The sequence below is a fragment of the Gadus chalcogrammus genome, chromosome 18 (genome assembly GCF_026213295.1).
Source record: "Gadus chalcogrammus isolate NIFS_2021 chromosome 18, NIFS_Gcha_1.0, whole genome shotgun sequence".
In the NCBI taxonomy this organism is placed as follows: domain Eukaryota; kingdom Metazoa; phylum Chordata; class Actinopteri; order Gadiformes; family Gadidae; genus Gadus; species Gadus chalcogrammus.
Genome location: NC_079429.1, coordinates 9,203,821 through 9,219,162, shown reverse-complemented (window position 1 = coordinate 9,219,162; position 15,342 = coordinate 9,203,821). Strand labels below are relative to the sequence as shown.

General features: G+C 41.5%; 3 protein-coding genes across 4 annotated transcripts; 1 reads left to right on the top strand and 2 right to left on the bottom strand.

The window, feature by feature from the left end:
* Positions 1-111: 111 nt before the first annotated feature.
* Positions 112-3,146, bottom strand: tvp23b (trans-golgi network vesicle protein 23 homolog B (S. cerevisiae)). The gene is made up of 7 exons (XM_056577092.1): positions 3,039-3,146; positions 2,651-2,727; positions 2,400-2,544; positions 1,498-1,587; positions 1,195-1,320; positions 971-1,099; positions 112-872 (listed from the first exon to the last, which is right to left on the bottom strand). The coding sequence occupies exons 1-7, from the start codon at positions 3,048-3,050 to the stop codon at positions 846-848; spliced, it is 606 nt and encodes a 201-aa protein (XP_056433067.1). The 5' UTR covers positions 3,051-3,146; the 3' UTR covers positions 112-845.
* A 666-nt stretch (positions 3,147-3,812) lies between these two features.
* On the bottom strand, positions 3,813-8,216 carry ghitm (growth hormone inducible transmembrane protein). Of its 2 annotated transcripts, XM_056576903.1 has the most exons (9): positions 8,118-8,216; positions 7,725-7,874; positions 7,172-7,274; positions 6,824-6,935; positions 6,295-6,436; positions 5,827-5,935; positions 5,358-5,546; positions 4,633-4,804; positions 3,814-4,446 (listed from the first exon to the last, which is right to left on the bottom strand). In XM_056576903.1, the coding sequence occupies exons 2-9, from the start codon at positions 7,854-7,856 to the stop codon at positions 4,365-4,367; spliced, it is 1,041 nt and encodes a 346-aa protein (XP_056432878.1). In that variant the 5' UTR covers positions 7,857-7,874; positions 8,118-8,216; the 3' UTR covers positions 3,814-4,364. The 2 variants fall into 2 exon arrangements, with proteins under 2 accessions (XP_056432879.1, XP_056432878.1); XM_056576904.1 differs by lacking the exon at positions 8,118-8,216 and having other exon boundaries at positions 3,813-4,446.
* Positions 8,217-8,715: 499 nt separating this feature from the next.
* Positions 8,716-13,668, top strand: LOC130371365 (carbohydrate sulfotransferase 3-like). Its single transcript, XM_056577127.1, has 3 exons — positions 8,716-8,971; positions 11,699-11,914; positions 12,096-13,668. The coding sequence occupies exons 2-3, from the start codon at positions 11,835-11,837 to the stop codon at positions 13,327-13,329; spliced, it is 1,314 nt and encodes a 437-aa protein (XP_056433102.1). The 5' UTR covers positions 8,716-8,971; positions 11,699-11,834; the 3' UTR covers positions 13,330-13,668.
* The last annotated feature ends 1,674 nt before the right edge of the window (positions 13,669-15,342 follow it).

Here is a 15,342-nt window from a genome sequence, read left to right as displayed (position 1 = left end):
GTCTATGGTATATTCGATTTTGAATCGCATATCTTTAATTATCACATCAATTGTGTCATTTAATCTAACCTGTTCTCAAATAACACAGTACCACGATAATTTATATTAAATAATTTATAAACGAAATAGTTAATGACCATTGTTAACTTATGTCATCCTTGTCATCAATCTTTAAGCAAAAAATATAGTTTGAACACGTATACATGTTCATAATTGACCACAATTATATCCATGTATACAATTTATCATTATATTTAACAGGTTTTTTAGCATGGCAACAGTTGGGAACATTATATAAATGTATTCACAAAGAAGAATGTTCCACACAAGTCTCTTTACATTAGTTATTTACAAATGCATTGAATACATTACATTGTTACAGCCATCTTTACTATACCACATGTACAATATGACCATTCATTGAGGAAGATGCAATGAAAGCAAACACTCAAAAACAAGACGTATGGAAAAGAAAGGGGAGGATTCCCGTGTCTTGTCATTGCAATGTTGTAAAATAATTTAGAGTGATTATTTCAAACCAAATGTCCCAAGCCCCAATACTCAGAAGTAGAAAAAAAACACATACACACACACCACATCCCTTTCAGATTAAAAAAGCTGTTGCATCGCAGTCCCGGACTCCACGACAATGGAGGTCAAACAACATACTGTTTGTTTGATGTAATAGTTAAAAGAAAAATGTATTCAACAACAAAATAAATCTGAACTTCATTTCAATTTGCATTCAGATGCACATTCAATCCCAACAACCATCGTATCCAACATCTTATAAACTCTATGCCATGGTGTTAAGAAGTATGCAAACTTGGTAGAATCGTCGAGTTTCACATCTCTTCAGTTTTAGACACAGCCTGTGCGGGGGTGAAAGATATATTGCATTAAAAAAACGCATGAAACAACAATCAAAGCTGACATTCTTGAATTTGGCAAACACCAAAAGTCACAGCACCTGTTTGAGAAACTGCCTGCCCAAATAGTTGGTAGCCATGTTCTTCAGGCTGGTCTTGCCCCCTGCTTTGCATCGCACATATCCGTACAGGTTGGCCCCTTGTAACACCACGCCCATGATCACGACAGCCTGTGTGGGTGAGACAAGAGAATACAAAAAAAGGTTTCCAAGAGTTGCATGTGTGCAGCCTCACAGGAACCTAGCCGTCCAACGCCAACACTTACCAGCCACTTGATCTTAAAGGAGAAGAGGGTGCTGAAGAAGAATACAACCCAGAGAACAGGGCACACCACCAGCCCAAGCCAGAAGATACGAGACTCAGAGTTGCCTGTCTGCTGCTTTCCTGTAGCCTATGGTTGGTGGGAAAAAAATACAAATGTAAATTGCAAGATACTGGCACACAATGGACATCTCTACAATGCAGCCCACTGAATTAAGCTAACCAGAATATTCACATGTTTGGATAGGGATGTTAAAGTAGGGGTTCAATAACAAATAGTTAGTTTGCAGGCTGATGTACACCTCACCTTTCTTGACTCAAACACCCAATGATTCTCTCCATTGTCATCCACCTGGTTCCACCATCTCAGACCTACCATCAATCTGCCAGTGATGTTCTGTGAATAGATTATGCAATTTGTGTATTTGGGGTTTGCCAGGAAATCACACACACACACACACACACACACACACACACACACACACACACACACACACACACACACACACACACACACACACACACACACACACACACACACACACACACACACACACACACGGCAGTTCAAGTTTCTGCTTTAAAGATTTTTAAATAGAGCCAATACTGTAGCTTCTGCTGCCCCTCCCACCAGAAATGTGTGTGTATATATACATATATATATATATATATATATATATATATATATATATATATATATATACACATATATATATATATATATATATATATACACACACACAAATATATATATATATATATATACACATATATATATATATATATATATATATATATATATATATATATACACATATATATATATATATATATATATATACATATATATATATATACTGTTCTATACAACAATTATATGGTATTTAAGAACTGATCAATTTCAATGTCTGTAGTATCGATGTAGATTGTTGTTAGTTTGCATAATGTAAACACTTTTTTGCATAAAGTGTTGACATTATCCCCTTCTTACATGCCTGCCGCATGCTGCAGGCCTGCTGCAGGCCTGCTGACTTATTTGAAGAAGAATCTTGGTACCTGAAATACCATACCAACTGATAATGCCCAATTTTAGATTGGTTATATCCCTTATAAAAACATTGATTGACTTGATATTTTGTTAACTACTAAGCAATACACAACTGGTGATCATCCAGAGTAACGCCATCTAATCATGCCATGATGAAGTACCTTTACAGTCCAGAAGTCACAGGACAGCAGGAGGATTATAGTGACCATACAGGCGATGAAGCTGCTACTCCAAACCTCACAGAGCAGGTATGCACAAATCGCAGTAACTCGGAAGAAAAGGTGGAAGAATGACGCTACTGGATGCCTATAAATGTACAAAATAGATGTAAGCATTCAATTTTAATGTTTTGTAATGGACAGTAGATAGGATTTAAAGTATTAAATTAATATAGAGTTGTAAGAAGACCCACTTCAAGTTCGATTTTTTTGACTTCTGCCCAGAATCCTCCTCTGCATCGAACAGGGACACGTCTTCATCATTGTCGTCCTGGGGGAACACAGTTGATGAGTGACCTGATTGTTTGCATTTAACTTTGGTCGTTTGGCTTTTAAATCAACACATCGTATACTGGATTAAATGAATGTGCCGACCTTTTTTAAAGTAATCAGCTATGAGCTGTACTTAAATTGAGCTTGAACAGCGACCATTACAAAGTTACGAAAAATGAACCACAACGCGGCGACAGCAGATGTCAGTACATTTGAGGAGAATTGTGTCGCATTGATCTATGAACGAGGTAAATTAACACGTTTTGTCCAGATAGCAGATTGTATTAATATAACATAACATAAACTTACTTGTCTCATCATGATGCTTTTAGCAGGGACGTATATTAGCTACTTCCTGATATGTCACAATATTTGACAACAGACCAGACAGAACAACACTCTTGTTCTCTGAAGATTTTGGTTGTGCTCTTTGTCTTTCAGCACATTACTGCCACTATCTGGTCGTTGTAGGAACTTCACTGACACGATTGTGTCCGTCGCCTAATAGATATCCAGTCATTTAATCTGAGATGGTATCCTGAATACGGTAATTAAGTACATACATTGGCAGATAAAATATAAAATATAGTGTGATAAATAAATGCACATATTCGTCATTCTAGTTAAGTGGTTTTCTTTCCATCTCCATTATGTTGTGCTTGCTTGTTTGGCTCACAAAGTTGGTATGGTATAGCTATGGTACAGAATTATAGCCAGCTCTCCTAAAACGTACTCCTGACCTTTATATGGTCTGACTGATATCGCTGTCAATCTTAACAGGGCTGTCATTATCCCTGTGCTAAGCAAAAACAGAAAAGCTCACATAGGAAACATGTCCAGCTTCTTTTGGTTATGAATGAGCAGGTCAACAAGGTTATCTTTAGATCCCCCATTGAGCACTCTCAGGTCAAATTAGACAAGGAGTAAGGTGTTGGTGAGGATAATCTTAACGCCAGGCCAGTTTGTCCAGTTAAAGTGAGTTTCTTAAAGTAAACATCAATAATTTGGCAATAGTGTACGAATATAACACCCATTTTTTTTTTTACAGTACATGTTCTCCTAATGCAAACAGAGAAAAAGAGAATTCAAAATTGTATAATCTTTATTGATTTCCGAAATGAATATACAGATCTGGCAGAAGTCTCATTAACCCCATCTTACTAGTAGCATTTGTAGATTGTGTACTGTATAATAATGAGCTAAATACAACACATGTCTGAGCATTTCCACATCTCATATTCATGAGTTTCCCCTTTGTCTCTTTGCCAAAACAGGATGATCCCCTCGTAAAAATAAATAGACATAAAAAATTGGAACACAATTCAGAAATCTCCAAGACCCCAAGAGATGCTGACAAATCTCCTCCTCTGCGAGCGAGAGCAATAACAAATACATTTGTATTTTTCACTCTTTTCATAAAACTTTTGAACGCTTATTTGGAATACCAGAATTGACAAGACGAACAAAAGAACTTTTCCCCAGAGCACAGCAAGCGTTTCCACAATGTGTTCATAAACTTGATTTAATTTTAAAACAACAGCGGGCTGGTTGTAGGTATACTGCTAGTAGACTGAACAAGGAGCTTGAGTATTTGACGGTTGATGCAGAAAACAAACACCAGCGGGCGGTGGTCTTCTACTTCTTCCTGCCATTCCCAGAGAGGATCATCACAAGCCTCATGAAGATGTTCAACGTGTCCATGTAGATCCCCATACACCTACAGAAAATAACATAACACATCGTCATGTCTTTCCACAAAGTCTTGTTGACAAAGCATTGTTTTAATCCAAACTATTAATGTGGATATTCAAATACAAGTCATGTTCGTCTAGTGGTGAGGATGAGTGAATCCCAGTGAAGCTTACATTGGCTTCACATTCAAGATTCACAGTCAGCGACTTACGCGTTGATGGGGTCGAATTTCTGAACACCGTACAGCGGGTATGTCTCTGCCTTCTTGATGACCTTCTGCGTGTCGTAGAGGAGGAACAAACTGAAGAGGACCAGGCCTCCGTAGACCGCCACAGAGTACAGGCCTGCTCCGAACATGGAGGTGGGGGGCAAGAACATGGAGCCTGGAGGTGGACCGAAAGACGAGGGAGGAGTGTAAATAACCACGTCAATAGGCAGGTGGTTATGGTGACGCTTCGCATTAAAAGCAGTTGATAAAGAACTAAAACAGTAGTAGTAAAAATTAAATAAAGAAGATGAAGCTGAAGGACAGTAAACTTTTGATGTCTCACAATGCAATTGGAATTAGATCCTTGGGGTCACAATTTGATCGAATCTAAACATTGATTCAGTACTTACGAGTCCCAAATCCTAATCGATTCAGTACATCGGAGTACTTATTTCAAAATCTACTTCCAAGCGCTGTGCGCAAAGAAAGGCTTTGTGGCAAATAGTGGCATGAAAGCAGAGTTAAGTGTATAGAAGATTGTCATTTTGGTATTTGAAGAAGTGATCCATTAAGGTAAACACAAGAAGGCAAACCTTAAACAAAAAGGCGTTATAAAAATATTTGGAAGTTGAAAAAAACAATAATGAATTGTGATTCATTATTGTTTTAACTGTGTTAATCGATTTATTCCCCCACCCCTACTGAAGATCTTATGACGTTTTACAAACCGATGGAAGAGGCGAACACCACTCCGAAGCCCACCGCCAAAGGGCCGCCCATGTTGAGGAACTTCTCGCTGGGCGCGCACATGGCCACGGTGGAGAGGCCTCCAACGATGCCCGCCGTGTACCAGGCGGCCCTCAACATCAGGGGCCCTCCCAGGAGGGTCATGGGGGCTATGACTGCACCCATCACACCTTAGGGATGAGGAATAAGTTAAGTGATGGTTTTTCATAGTCACCCAAATAAATGTACATTTGTGCCTAATCATTCATGGTCTGGCCTTCAAGTTTAGATTCTGTCTAGAGTTAAATTAAAGTTTCAAGCTGCTCAATAATGCGTAGTAATTTGTGGACTAATATTTCAGTCGGTAAGATACAGGGGATAAAAAAAATTTAGCGTTACACATCATCTAAACTTAACAGCCAAATCACTGCGCTCTAGAAGACAACATACGCTGTCTGATAAGTGACATACTTGCATGGAGGATCCAGGCAAGGTGTTTGGGCATAGGGCTCTGCTCATACGATATGGACCTGACCAGCATTCCAGCGCCAATCATTGCTGCGAACGTAGCTCCCATTGCCTGTGAACGTAAGCAATGTATTAGAATGCTGAATAGAAATATCCAGTTATTAAATGACAAAGGCAATACTAATAACGAGTGGGGAAAAAACCCTGAGAAAAGGATAGCTGGCAGATAAGCACAGGGCTGACTGCCTGTCAAAGTAGGAAATGTAAGAAAGGCATATAAAATATATATATCAGGAGAACTGGAATACAACTTATTACAAGCTACAACGGTAACACGGTAACACGAAACTCCGAACCTGATCCGAAACTAAATGTGTCTGGAGAAGGCTAAGGCAGACAAGCGCAGGTAGATAAGCAGACAAGTGGATGATCACAACCAGGACATCGCGTGATTGAAAGAGGCTGACTTACGAGCCAGGAACCCCTCATCATGAGACCCATGAGCGCGGGCGTCCGGCTCACTAACACGGCAGACAGGGCTGTGAAGCCAACGCTGCCCGCAAAGTACATGTAGGTGGAGTGGATCCTGTCCTTCACGTACTGCGGCCAGATCCTGCCGAGGAGACAAGACCACGGTGATGACGGTGGCATCAATAAAGAAACACGTCCAATGCTTACCTGAATAGCCTAATGATTTAGGATGTACTTCATATATTGGTGGTGTAGGTTAATGCTTGCTAGTGTAGGGTTTTATATATTTCAAATTATTCCTAACATTTTGAATGATAGATAAAAATTGTGATAGTTTAACAGCATTAAACTACAAACTACTTTTTTTGGATTTGGTTTGCAAGTCAATTAGATAAATAGTATATTCAAGTGCGCCATAAATGCGATCATCAAAGTATAAATCATAATGACTGTATTGTTTGCCAGTATCTGGTTTGTCTTGTATCTGTGAAGACGCCTGACAATAGTGTGCCTGTTTAGGTTGACTTACACTGCTTTTTCAATTGCACCGATTTCGTTAGACATGCCTAGTCCGTAATAGCACAGTGCGCCAAGACCGACAGCTGCTCCTCCAGCCAGGATCATCCTTCCCATGCCATCAACTACAGACAAAGTCAACAACACGTTTAGTGCTTCACTTAATCCACTTTGACAATCAGATTCAACTGCACTATTAACTAATGATACAAGTAAAATATGCTTCAAGAACGGTGGTATAAGAAGATTGTGGCTCCAAAACTCCAAGAAAGACATGAAGGTGTTTTTTTCGGTCTGTATTGACAACACTTCAGTCTACACACTAAGTTAGGGATTTGATGGGTTAAGTGGCTGTATTCACTTTTCATGGCAGTTTCTGATGCTGGCTCAAAGGCTGCTTCCTTGAGCTGGTCTCTGGTGGTCTTGCTGCGACGGAAACCAAACCTGGCCTTGGTGGAATAACCCTAGTAAAGGAAAAAGTACACACATGCCAAAAAAACATTACAAACATTCACCATTTCTTAATGCAAGTTATACAAATGATAGGATAACATACCATCATTTGAAGCTTCGTGAACTATATTGATTTTAGATCAGTAGGGTATGATCAGATTTACAACTACATATTCCAAAACCAAGTAGAGTAATTCCTGGCCAATGAAGTTTAATGCTGAGGCAGGAATCTGGATCATAAGGTTCCCCCCATTCGATCCACATTAGTTAGCAATGAAGAAAACATTAAAAAGATGTGGCTGGATGCATGCCCCTGGATGCATGTGGCTGGATGCAAGTGGTAGAGACCATATTTTAAGAAAACACATAGATGTGAGGAGTGAAAATGCCTGGATAGATGGCACTGCTTAATCAAACAAATACAACAGAAGGCAGACCTCAACAATGGAAATGAAATATACCTGATGGTTCCTGAGCAAAGGTTGCCATGTGGGCATAGCCTGGCTTCTCAGGGCAGAAGTGCCCTGTGCCAACACGGGACGGAGCCCCGCCACCGGGAGAGCCCTCAGGCAGGCTAGTCTCGCCACCAACATTGTGATTTGTTTTGCTCTCTGTTGACAAACGTAGAACAATAAACAGATGACAACACAATAGGTATATACAAGATTCCAGTCAAATATATGTTTGCCAAACAGTTTTGACCCCAACAGATAAGAAGAGCATGTTTAATCACATTGGCGTAACCACATAATAACAAAATATAGGATGTACAAGGATAACATGACACATAATATACGCCATTCCCATCATTAACCTTATTAGACGGTCAAAATAATTGAATTCGTATTACTTACCAACACAGATTAGATAATTGTTCACCTTTCTTGATGTAAGTGCGCAAGCTACTGACGCAACAGAATTTGCAACCTTCCTGAAGAGTCTCTGAATACGTCATTACTAATGGACCGATGCTGGGAATTGTAGTTCGTTTGGAACAGCTATGTAATATATCGGCCTACAGAAAACACACAACATACTAAAATGTTTATTACTTAATATATTACATTTAAATATAATAAACTACATATTCGCATACTTTTGTATGTCATAAGTATACCCAAAATAATCCAGAAATGTAAACGCACAACATAATGTTGTACACTAGATGGTAGTATTTGCCTCCTTAATTTCTAAGTAAATAATTAGCGCAGTAATAGTATTTACTCCCTGAATATGACTTTCTAATTTGTATTTTAAAATATTAAAACAAAAAAAACATGAAAAGTTATTGTCCATTTTTGTCCATAATGAACAAACCAATAGACAAGGCACTTTACGTGAAGGTAGACAGCATCGAGCAAGTAGGCCTCCTACTGGTGTTTTGTCTGACCTAAGTTTCCCCTGTGATTGCATGAGTTGCAATTGCCGACTTGCAACTCTATTGAACGATCTCAAACTGGAGAGGGGTTGGGAAAATGAGAGCGCAACAAGACGTAACTATCGAGAACTAATACTTTTTTTTAATTTTAGTTCTTGTTAAATCAATATCGATAATTTAAATGTTAAAAGATTTTTGACAGAATGGGGATATTTTATCTTTCTGGAGTCCCCCACGAAGGACAAACTTAACTTTAGGGACTGTTTCATAGAGGATGTAAGCGGTCACGCTATCTTTCGCAGCAACTTGTTGCGTTGAACAGATTGAACGGTGGGTATTGCCTGATGATTTTGCGTCTATTAACATACTTCGCAGATGTTTATAGTTTGAACACACTTTCACAAAAAAACGATTTCCTATCATTTATAGGTCTACTCCAAACGTGTGTAAACTATGTTTGTTTAGCAATATAACTTAACTCAACGGATTTCAAATGGCATCTTAATACATTCAGCTTCATTGTTTCCTCATGTACAGTTGTGTGAGATGGCACATGCAGTGGGGTGCGTGTGAGCAAATGTGTCCTATTATATTTAACGCACGAAATAGTGTGCTTCAGCCTACACCCTCCATAGAAACCGAATTACAATTGGTATGGCTGACTGATGTTCAATTTTCCTGTCACAAAGGATTTACATTAAATAACAGGCAGCTATTAATATAATTTGTAACAAGGTGATAAATGGTGCATTCACGGTTTCGTTATGAGCAGATGATCAAATGTGTCTCATGCCTCAGTGGTTTCTGAATATTCAGAAATGTCAGCTAATGGTGGTTTTACACAGGACAAGTATTTTGTGAAAAAAGCTTAGGTAATTTGGGAGGATCTAGCATGCCATATAAATGATGAAATCTGCAGCCACATACTTTGGTGAACTAGAACATTGCTTTATATTCCTTCCTTCCATCTCTGAAACATATTTGAGAAGAAGATGCATATTTTTTCCGCCACAGCTATGGTCAAATCTTACCAAACATAGTATTGAGAGTATGTTTATTAATAATATGTATGACTGTCATTTTCTTATTTAATCACAAACAAAGGTGACCTATATCAGTATAGACAGGTCACAATTCCCCCGAATGTTTTATTAAAGTCAGTGAGCTATGAGGGGGAAATAAAACTAGAAAAAAAGGCTTCATTGTAGCGCATCCATGGTTTCTGAGTTCATGGTTATTTATTTATTTCTTCAGATACACTGTCAGCGTTTCCATCCAAAATAAAAGAGTAATTGGTCTACGGGGAGCATGTTGTGTCTCCGAGCATACACGACCAGCAACATATTGTTAGCTTAGTCATTGATAACCATGACGTGTGAGTGATTCTTTGAGTTCATGCCTTGCCTTTTGGCCTTTGGGACACTATGCTCTGTCAGAGGGCCTTGTGTTTTTTCCGTATGCACCGTGGGGGTGTACAACAGAGATCTGAGATTCCCTCCTTATGGGAGACCCTGGCCCACCTGCCTGAGATATCCCCCCGACAGTCCCTCAGTACAAACCGCCATTCACCATTTCATAAGCCGTCGTCATCGTTGCGTATTGACAGTGTTACACGGGACCCCTAAACCTTCCCATACCATCTCACAGAATTTCACAGGCCGTGTCCAACTATTTCCAATGTTTAGTTTGTGGGCCTTTAGGAGTGGGGCTACGTTGCCCGGACTATGTCCCCGGGTTAAAGGTCGCAGCAGCAGGATGTGAGAACTGGACGTCCAGACGTGTAGAAGAGTTGAACACGGTACAGCAGTCTGCCACCATGTTACAGCCATGCTACAGCCATGTTACAGCCATGTTACAAGCATCACGATACTTTCCCTTCCTACAGAAGGCTGGTTTTAATGGGAAATCTAAAAGCCTCCCCTACTGTGTGGTTGCCATGGCGTTGACTTATGGTCGTTAGTCTGACTATTTGATACTTTAACAAGTAAGCCATTGATATTCTCAATACTCGTGTGTCCCCTTATGCGGCTGTTGAAGTCATGGTCCATTTACATATTGCGTTACATATTTGGCATGTTTTGTTGCAGGGGCAGTTTTGTACAGTCTTGTATTGAAATCCGAGTGGCAGGCATTGTGGCTCAATGTTGATGCCGGAATTTCAACGGTGTTCTTTTATGGGCCCCTTCTATTATAAAAAAAGAACCCAGCTGTGGCAGAAACACCAACTTCAAGCAGTATTTTTTTTGGTTTCCATATTAGTTGAAGGTTTATGTTGACTTTAGTATCAGCTGCCATGCTCTAGGGTGAATATCTCCTCCCACTATTGACAGACAGGAGCAGCTGGGAAAGGCCTGTTTTTTAGGTGCCCACTGGTGGGGTGAAGGGACACAACACAGTTTGAGGAGGCTCAGATGTAACAGGACTGTGGATGGTCTGTTGTCTATATTGAAGAGCCAAAATGATAGTGTATAGACAGAATGTTCCTTGCCAATTCTGCCAGCCAGCTGAGGATCTTTCGACAAATTTTGGCAATGAGATGCAAAGGTTTAAAGGTCAACGTTGCTCTGTTGTGGTGCAGCAGGTCATGCTTGGTGGGTGGCCATGCTTCTGTAGTTCCCTGGTGTGTTTAAAGATAACATGGTCCTCCACACAAGCTGACTCAATAAGTTTCCAAAGAAGCTCTCTTTCAAGACCCTTTTATTTGGATACATATAATCAAAATCAGTTTCAAAAGTCTTAATCTCTATATCCAACTCAAGATAGGGGAAGTACCAAAATAGTTTTTACAGCTGTATTTTGATGTGCATGACTAAGCATCATCAGCAAGGGCTCAAGCAACTACATTCTTAAGGTAAATATGGATATTGGGTAAAATTGGGGTCTTAATATACAATTACCAATATTATTTTTGTGTACGTCACAATTGCTGAAAACAACTGACAAATGATAGTGTCATCAAACCAGAAACCGAAAACCGACGCTGCATATTTAAGGACAGTTGAAGTTCTATAATTTCCTCCACTGTGACTGACAGTTTATTGTTCATTTCATTTACAGGAAGAAGCATCAGCCACAATGGGGAATGTAAATAACCGGAGGGCTCTTTAAGAAGTCCACTGAACGCTCTCGAGATTGGCAGAACCTATTAAGAAGCAGTCTGTAACAGTATATCCAACCACATCTACATCCAAGGATGAGGATCAAATACACAATATCCATTGTCTTTTTCTTGGCACTTGTTATTATCGAGAAGGAAAACAACATAATTTCAAGGTAAGCCTATTTCAGTGATCAATGAAGCGCTTTTGTGTTTTCTTCAACAGCCTCTCATTTTCTTTAACCATTTAGCAACATAAAACGTCTATTTGTCCTGTGCTAAGTTCCACTTCAAGGACCGCTTACTATTCGTGTTAACCAAGTAACGTGCCATTGTGACTCCTCCCCATGTGTTCAGGGTGTCCGATAAGCTCACCTTAAGGCAGACGCCTCGCACCCCTCTGGAGCCCGTGCTGTCCTCCCGTGAACTCCTGAGACACAACGGCTCAGCGAGCCTGAACCACGCGTCCCCCCGCGAGCCCAACCCGGCCTTCACCCTGTTGAAGCGGCGCGTGGAGAACCGCACCCAGCACCAGCCGGAGGGCTCGGGCGGCCGGAAGCACATCCTCCTGCTGTCCACCACCCGCTCGGGCTCCTCGTTCATGGGCGAGTTCTTCAACCAGCAGAGCGACAACATGTTCTACCTGTATGAGCCGCTGTGGCACGTGGAGAAGAGGCTGACCCTGGCGACCGGCGGCGTCAACGGCACGGCGGCCAACTGGGCCTACCCGGAGGTCCTCCGGCGGCTCTTCCTCTGTGACTTCTCCCTGCTGGAGAGGTTCATCGAGCCGGCGCCGGTGGCCCACGTCACCGCCGACCTCTTCCGCAGGAGCTCCAGCAGCTCCCTGTGTGAGGACTCTGTGTGCAGTCCGTCAGTCAAAGGCGTGTTCGAGCACCACTCCTGCAAGAACCGGCGCTGCGGCCCTCTCAACCTCACCCTGGCCTCGGAGTCCTGCCTGCAGAAGGCGCACAGGGCTATCAAGCTGGTCAGGGTGCGGCAACTGCAAACCCTGCGCCTGCTGGCCGAGGAACCGGGCCTGGACGTCAGGTTCATCCAGCTGGTGCGGGACCCCAGGGCCGTGCTGGCGTCTCGCATTGTGGCCTTCGCCGACCGATACAAGAACTGGAAGCAGTGGGCCGAGGATGGGGACGTGCCCATCGACGACGTGGAGGTTAGTAAGCTCAAAGGGAACTGCAACAACCTGAGGATGTCGGCCGAACTGGGCCTGAAGCAGCCACTGTGGCTGCGTCGGCGCTACATGTTGGTGCGCTATGAGGACATCGCCCGGTTCCCCCTGCAGAAGGCTTTGGAGATGTACAATTTTGCTGGAATTCCGTTTACTTCAAAGGTGAAGGCCTGGATTCTCAGCAACACACAGGCCTCCAAGGAGACCGGTGGCATTTATTCAACGCAGAAGAAATCTTCGGAACAAGTAGAAAAGTGGCGGGCGAATATACCTTTCAAGATAGCTCAGGTCGTTCAGAAGGTTTGTGGGTCGACGTTGAAACTGTTTGGCTACAAGTTTGTAAGCAGTGAAGAAATGTTAACAGACAAATCAATAAGTTTGATTGAAAATAAGGTTTTTAACTAGGTAGGACTTGCAAACCTTGGAACCCTCAAGAGAAAGTGTTTGGGCTTGAAAGATAGATAATTATTTATTAGGGGCTGCTAGCCTCAAAAAGATCTTGTCTGATAATACACTCTTTAAAGTGCTTTACTATTTAAATGAAAGAATGTTAATAGACCATTGTCTTTAACAGTCATATTGCGTATTGTTTGTTCTTGTGGGGTCTTTGTGGTGGGACAACACTGTTCCTTTCTGTTGGTATGAAAGGAAACTATTGCGGTTATCTGTTAGTGTCTGTGCATGTGAAAACATAGCTTTTAAGAAATCTGAAAGAGATATTACTGTACCTATGTGTACTGTAGATGTAGGGGGGGGGGGGGGGGGGGGGGTCACTTGAAGAAACGCTTATGATCAAATAATGTGCAGTCAACAGAGGTTGCTTTTTATACCAATGAGATCTGTAGTGAAATGTACTACATTGCCCAGCTCCAACAATGAGTGGCCTTGTAAACTTTATTGAAGCAGGAAAAGCCCATTGCCTAACCATGTTAACCTAAAACTAATAATAAGTGGTTTTGTTTTATGCTTATTTATTTTTCCTGCTGTTTAACCATCATTATGCACTCCAGGTTTGTGGGCACAATGTAAATCACTCCTTCCTTCTGCACGCTTTAGGCACTTTCTGTTTCACGTTCTAATGTCGATCTGCAGGAAGCTGTACAAGAAGAGAAAAGCAGGCTGTTGGGATCCATTCTGTAGGAGCAGCTGTTTAGGTTGCTCAAATGTATGCTGACGTTTGAATCTGCAGCTGGCTTGCAGGGTTCTGTGAGGATTGTGTGGAAGGTGTGTGTCACTGTTGACATAAGCCTCATGGCTAGTGTCTTTCAAACAGGGGGTTGATCTCCAGGTCTGTCAGGCTGTAAGTCAACATACACTCCTTCATGTGCATTTTGTCACAATAAATGTCAACTTCCAGTTGTTGCATGTTATGTTATTTTTGTTCTGATGTAGGTTATATTAGGATCATGCCATGTAATGCTTCTTCTTCTACAACCAGGGTTGTGTGGTTTTACCAATACATAAACTTGTACTACTTACTTCATATCAACCAGGGACCAGGATAGTGGTTGGAGTGTCTGACTCGCAGCTAAATGGTTCTGGGTTCAACTTCAAACCCAAATGTCCACTGCCTTCCAGTATACCTGCTTGAGCAAACTGACATAACCTTTGCCTGCTCCTGATTGAATTAATCCGAACTCACTGTCAGTTGATAGAGTTTACTTGACAACTTAATAGTAAATGGTACAAAACTTAAATGCAGTATCCAATCCATATTTTGAAACTGAAGATATGATAAACTCTAAAAGATTTGCACATATTCCCCAATGAATGTCAGGTCAGGAATAGAATGGTGTTTCATTGGATCTATTATTAACAATAAATAGTTAGTTTGGATGAGACGATATTAATTTCTTGATTTTTCTCTTTACAATAGACCCAGTGAATTCAGGTTTATGGGCAAACTCCCTAATCCCAGTTACAGTCTCCAAGTAGGGCCTGTTCAGGATGACCTGACCCCACCCACCCATTCTGTACCTTTCCCACCATATGTTTGTGAGTCAGGCTGGTCAAGCACAGGGAGTTAGTCTTGGACGGAACGAGCCACAGGGACCGTTCGGAGGAAGCAGGGCTAACTTCCAGTATGTTTACCACTGTGGGGCGCGTATCTATTTAGGTTCCTGTACCCAGCAATTACCCCAGCACCACACATAATGTGGTCAAAGCCATTTTCCTCCACCTGACCCCGCCCGCCTGCCTCAACCCCAGGAGGATATTCTCTCTCTCTCTCTCTCTCTCTCTCTCTCTCTCTCTCTCTCTCTCTCCTCTCTCTCTCATCTCTCTCTACCTCTCTCTCTCTCTCTCCTTTCTCTCTGCAACTCTCTCTCCTCTCTTTGTATCCTTTGACCTCGTTCTCCCTGTCTGTTTCCCACTCTCTCCCTTTCAACTCCCTGTCCATCTTTTTATTTCTCTCTATGC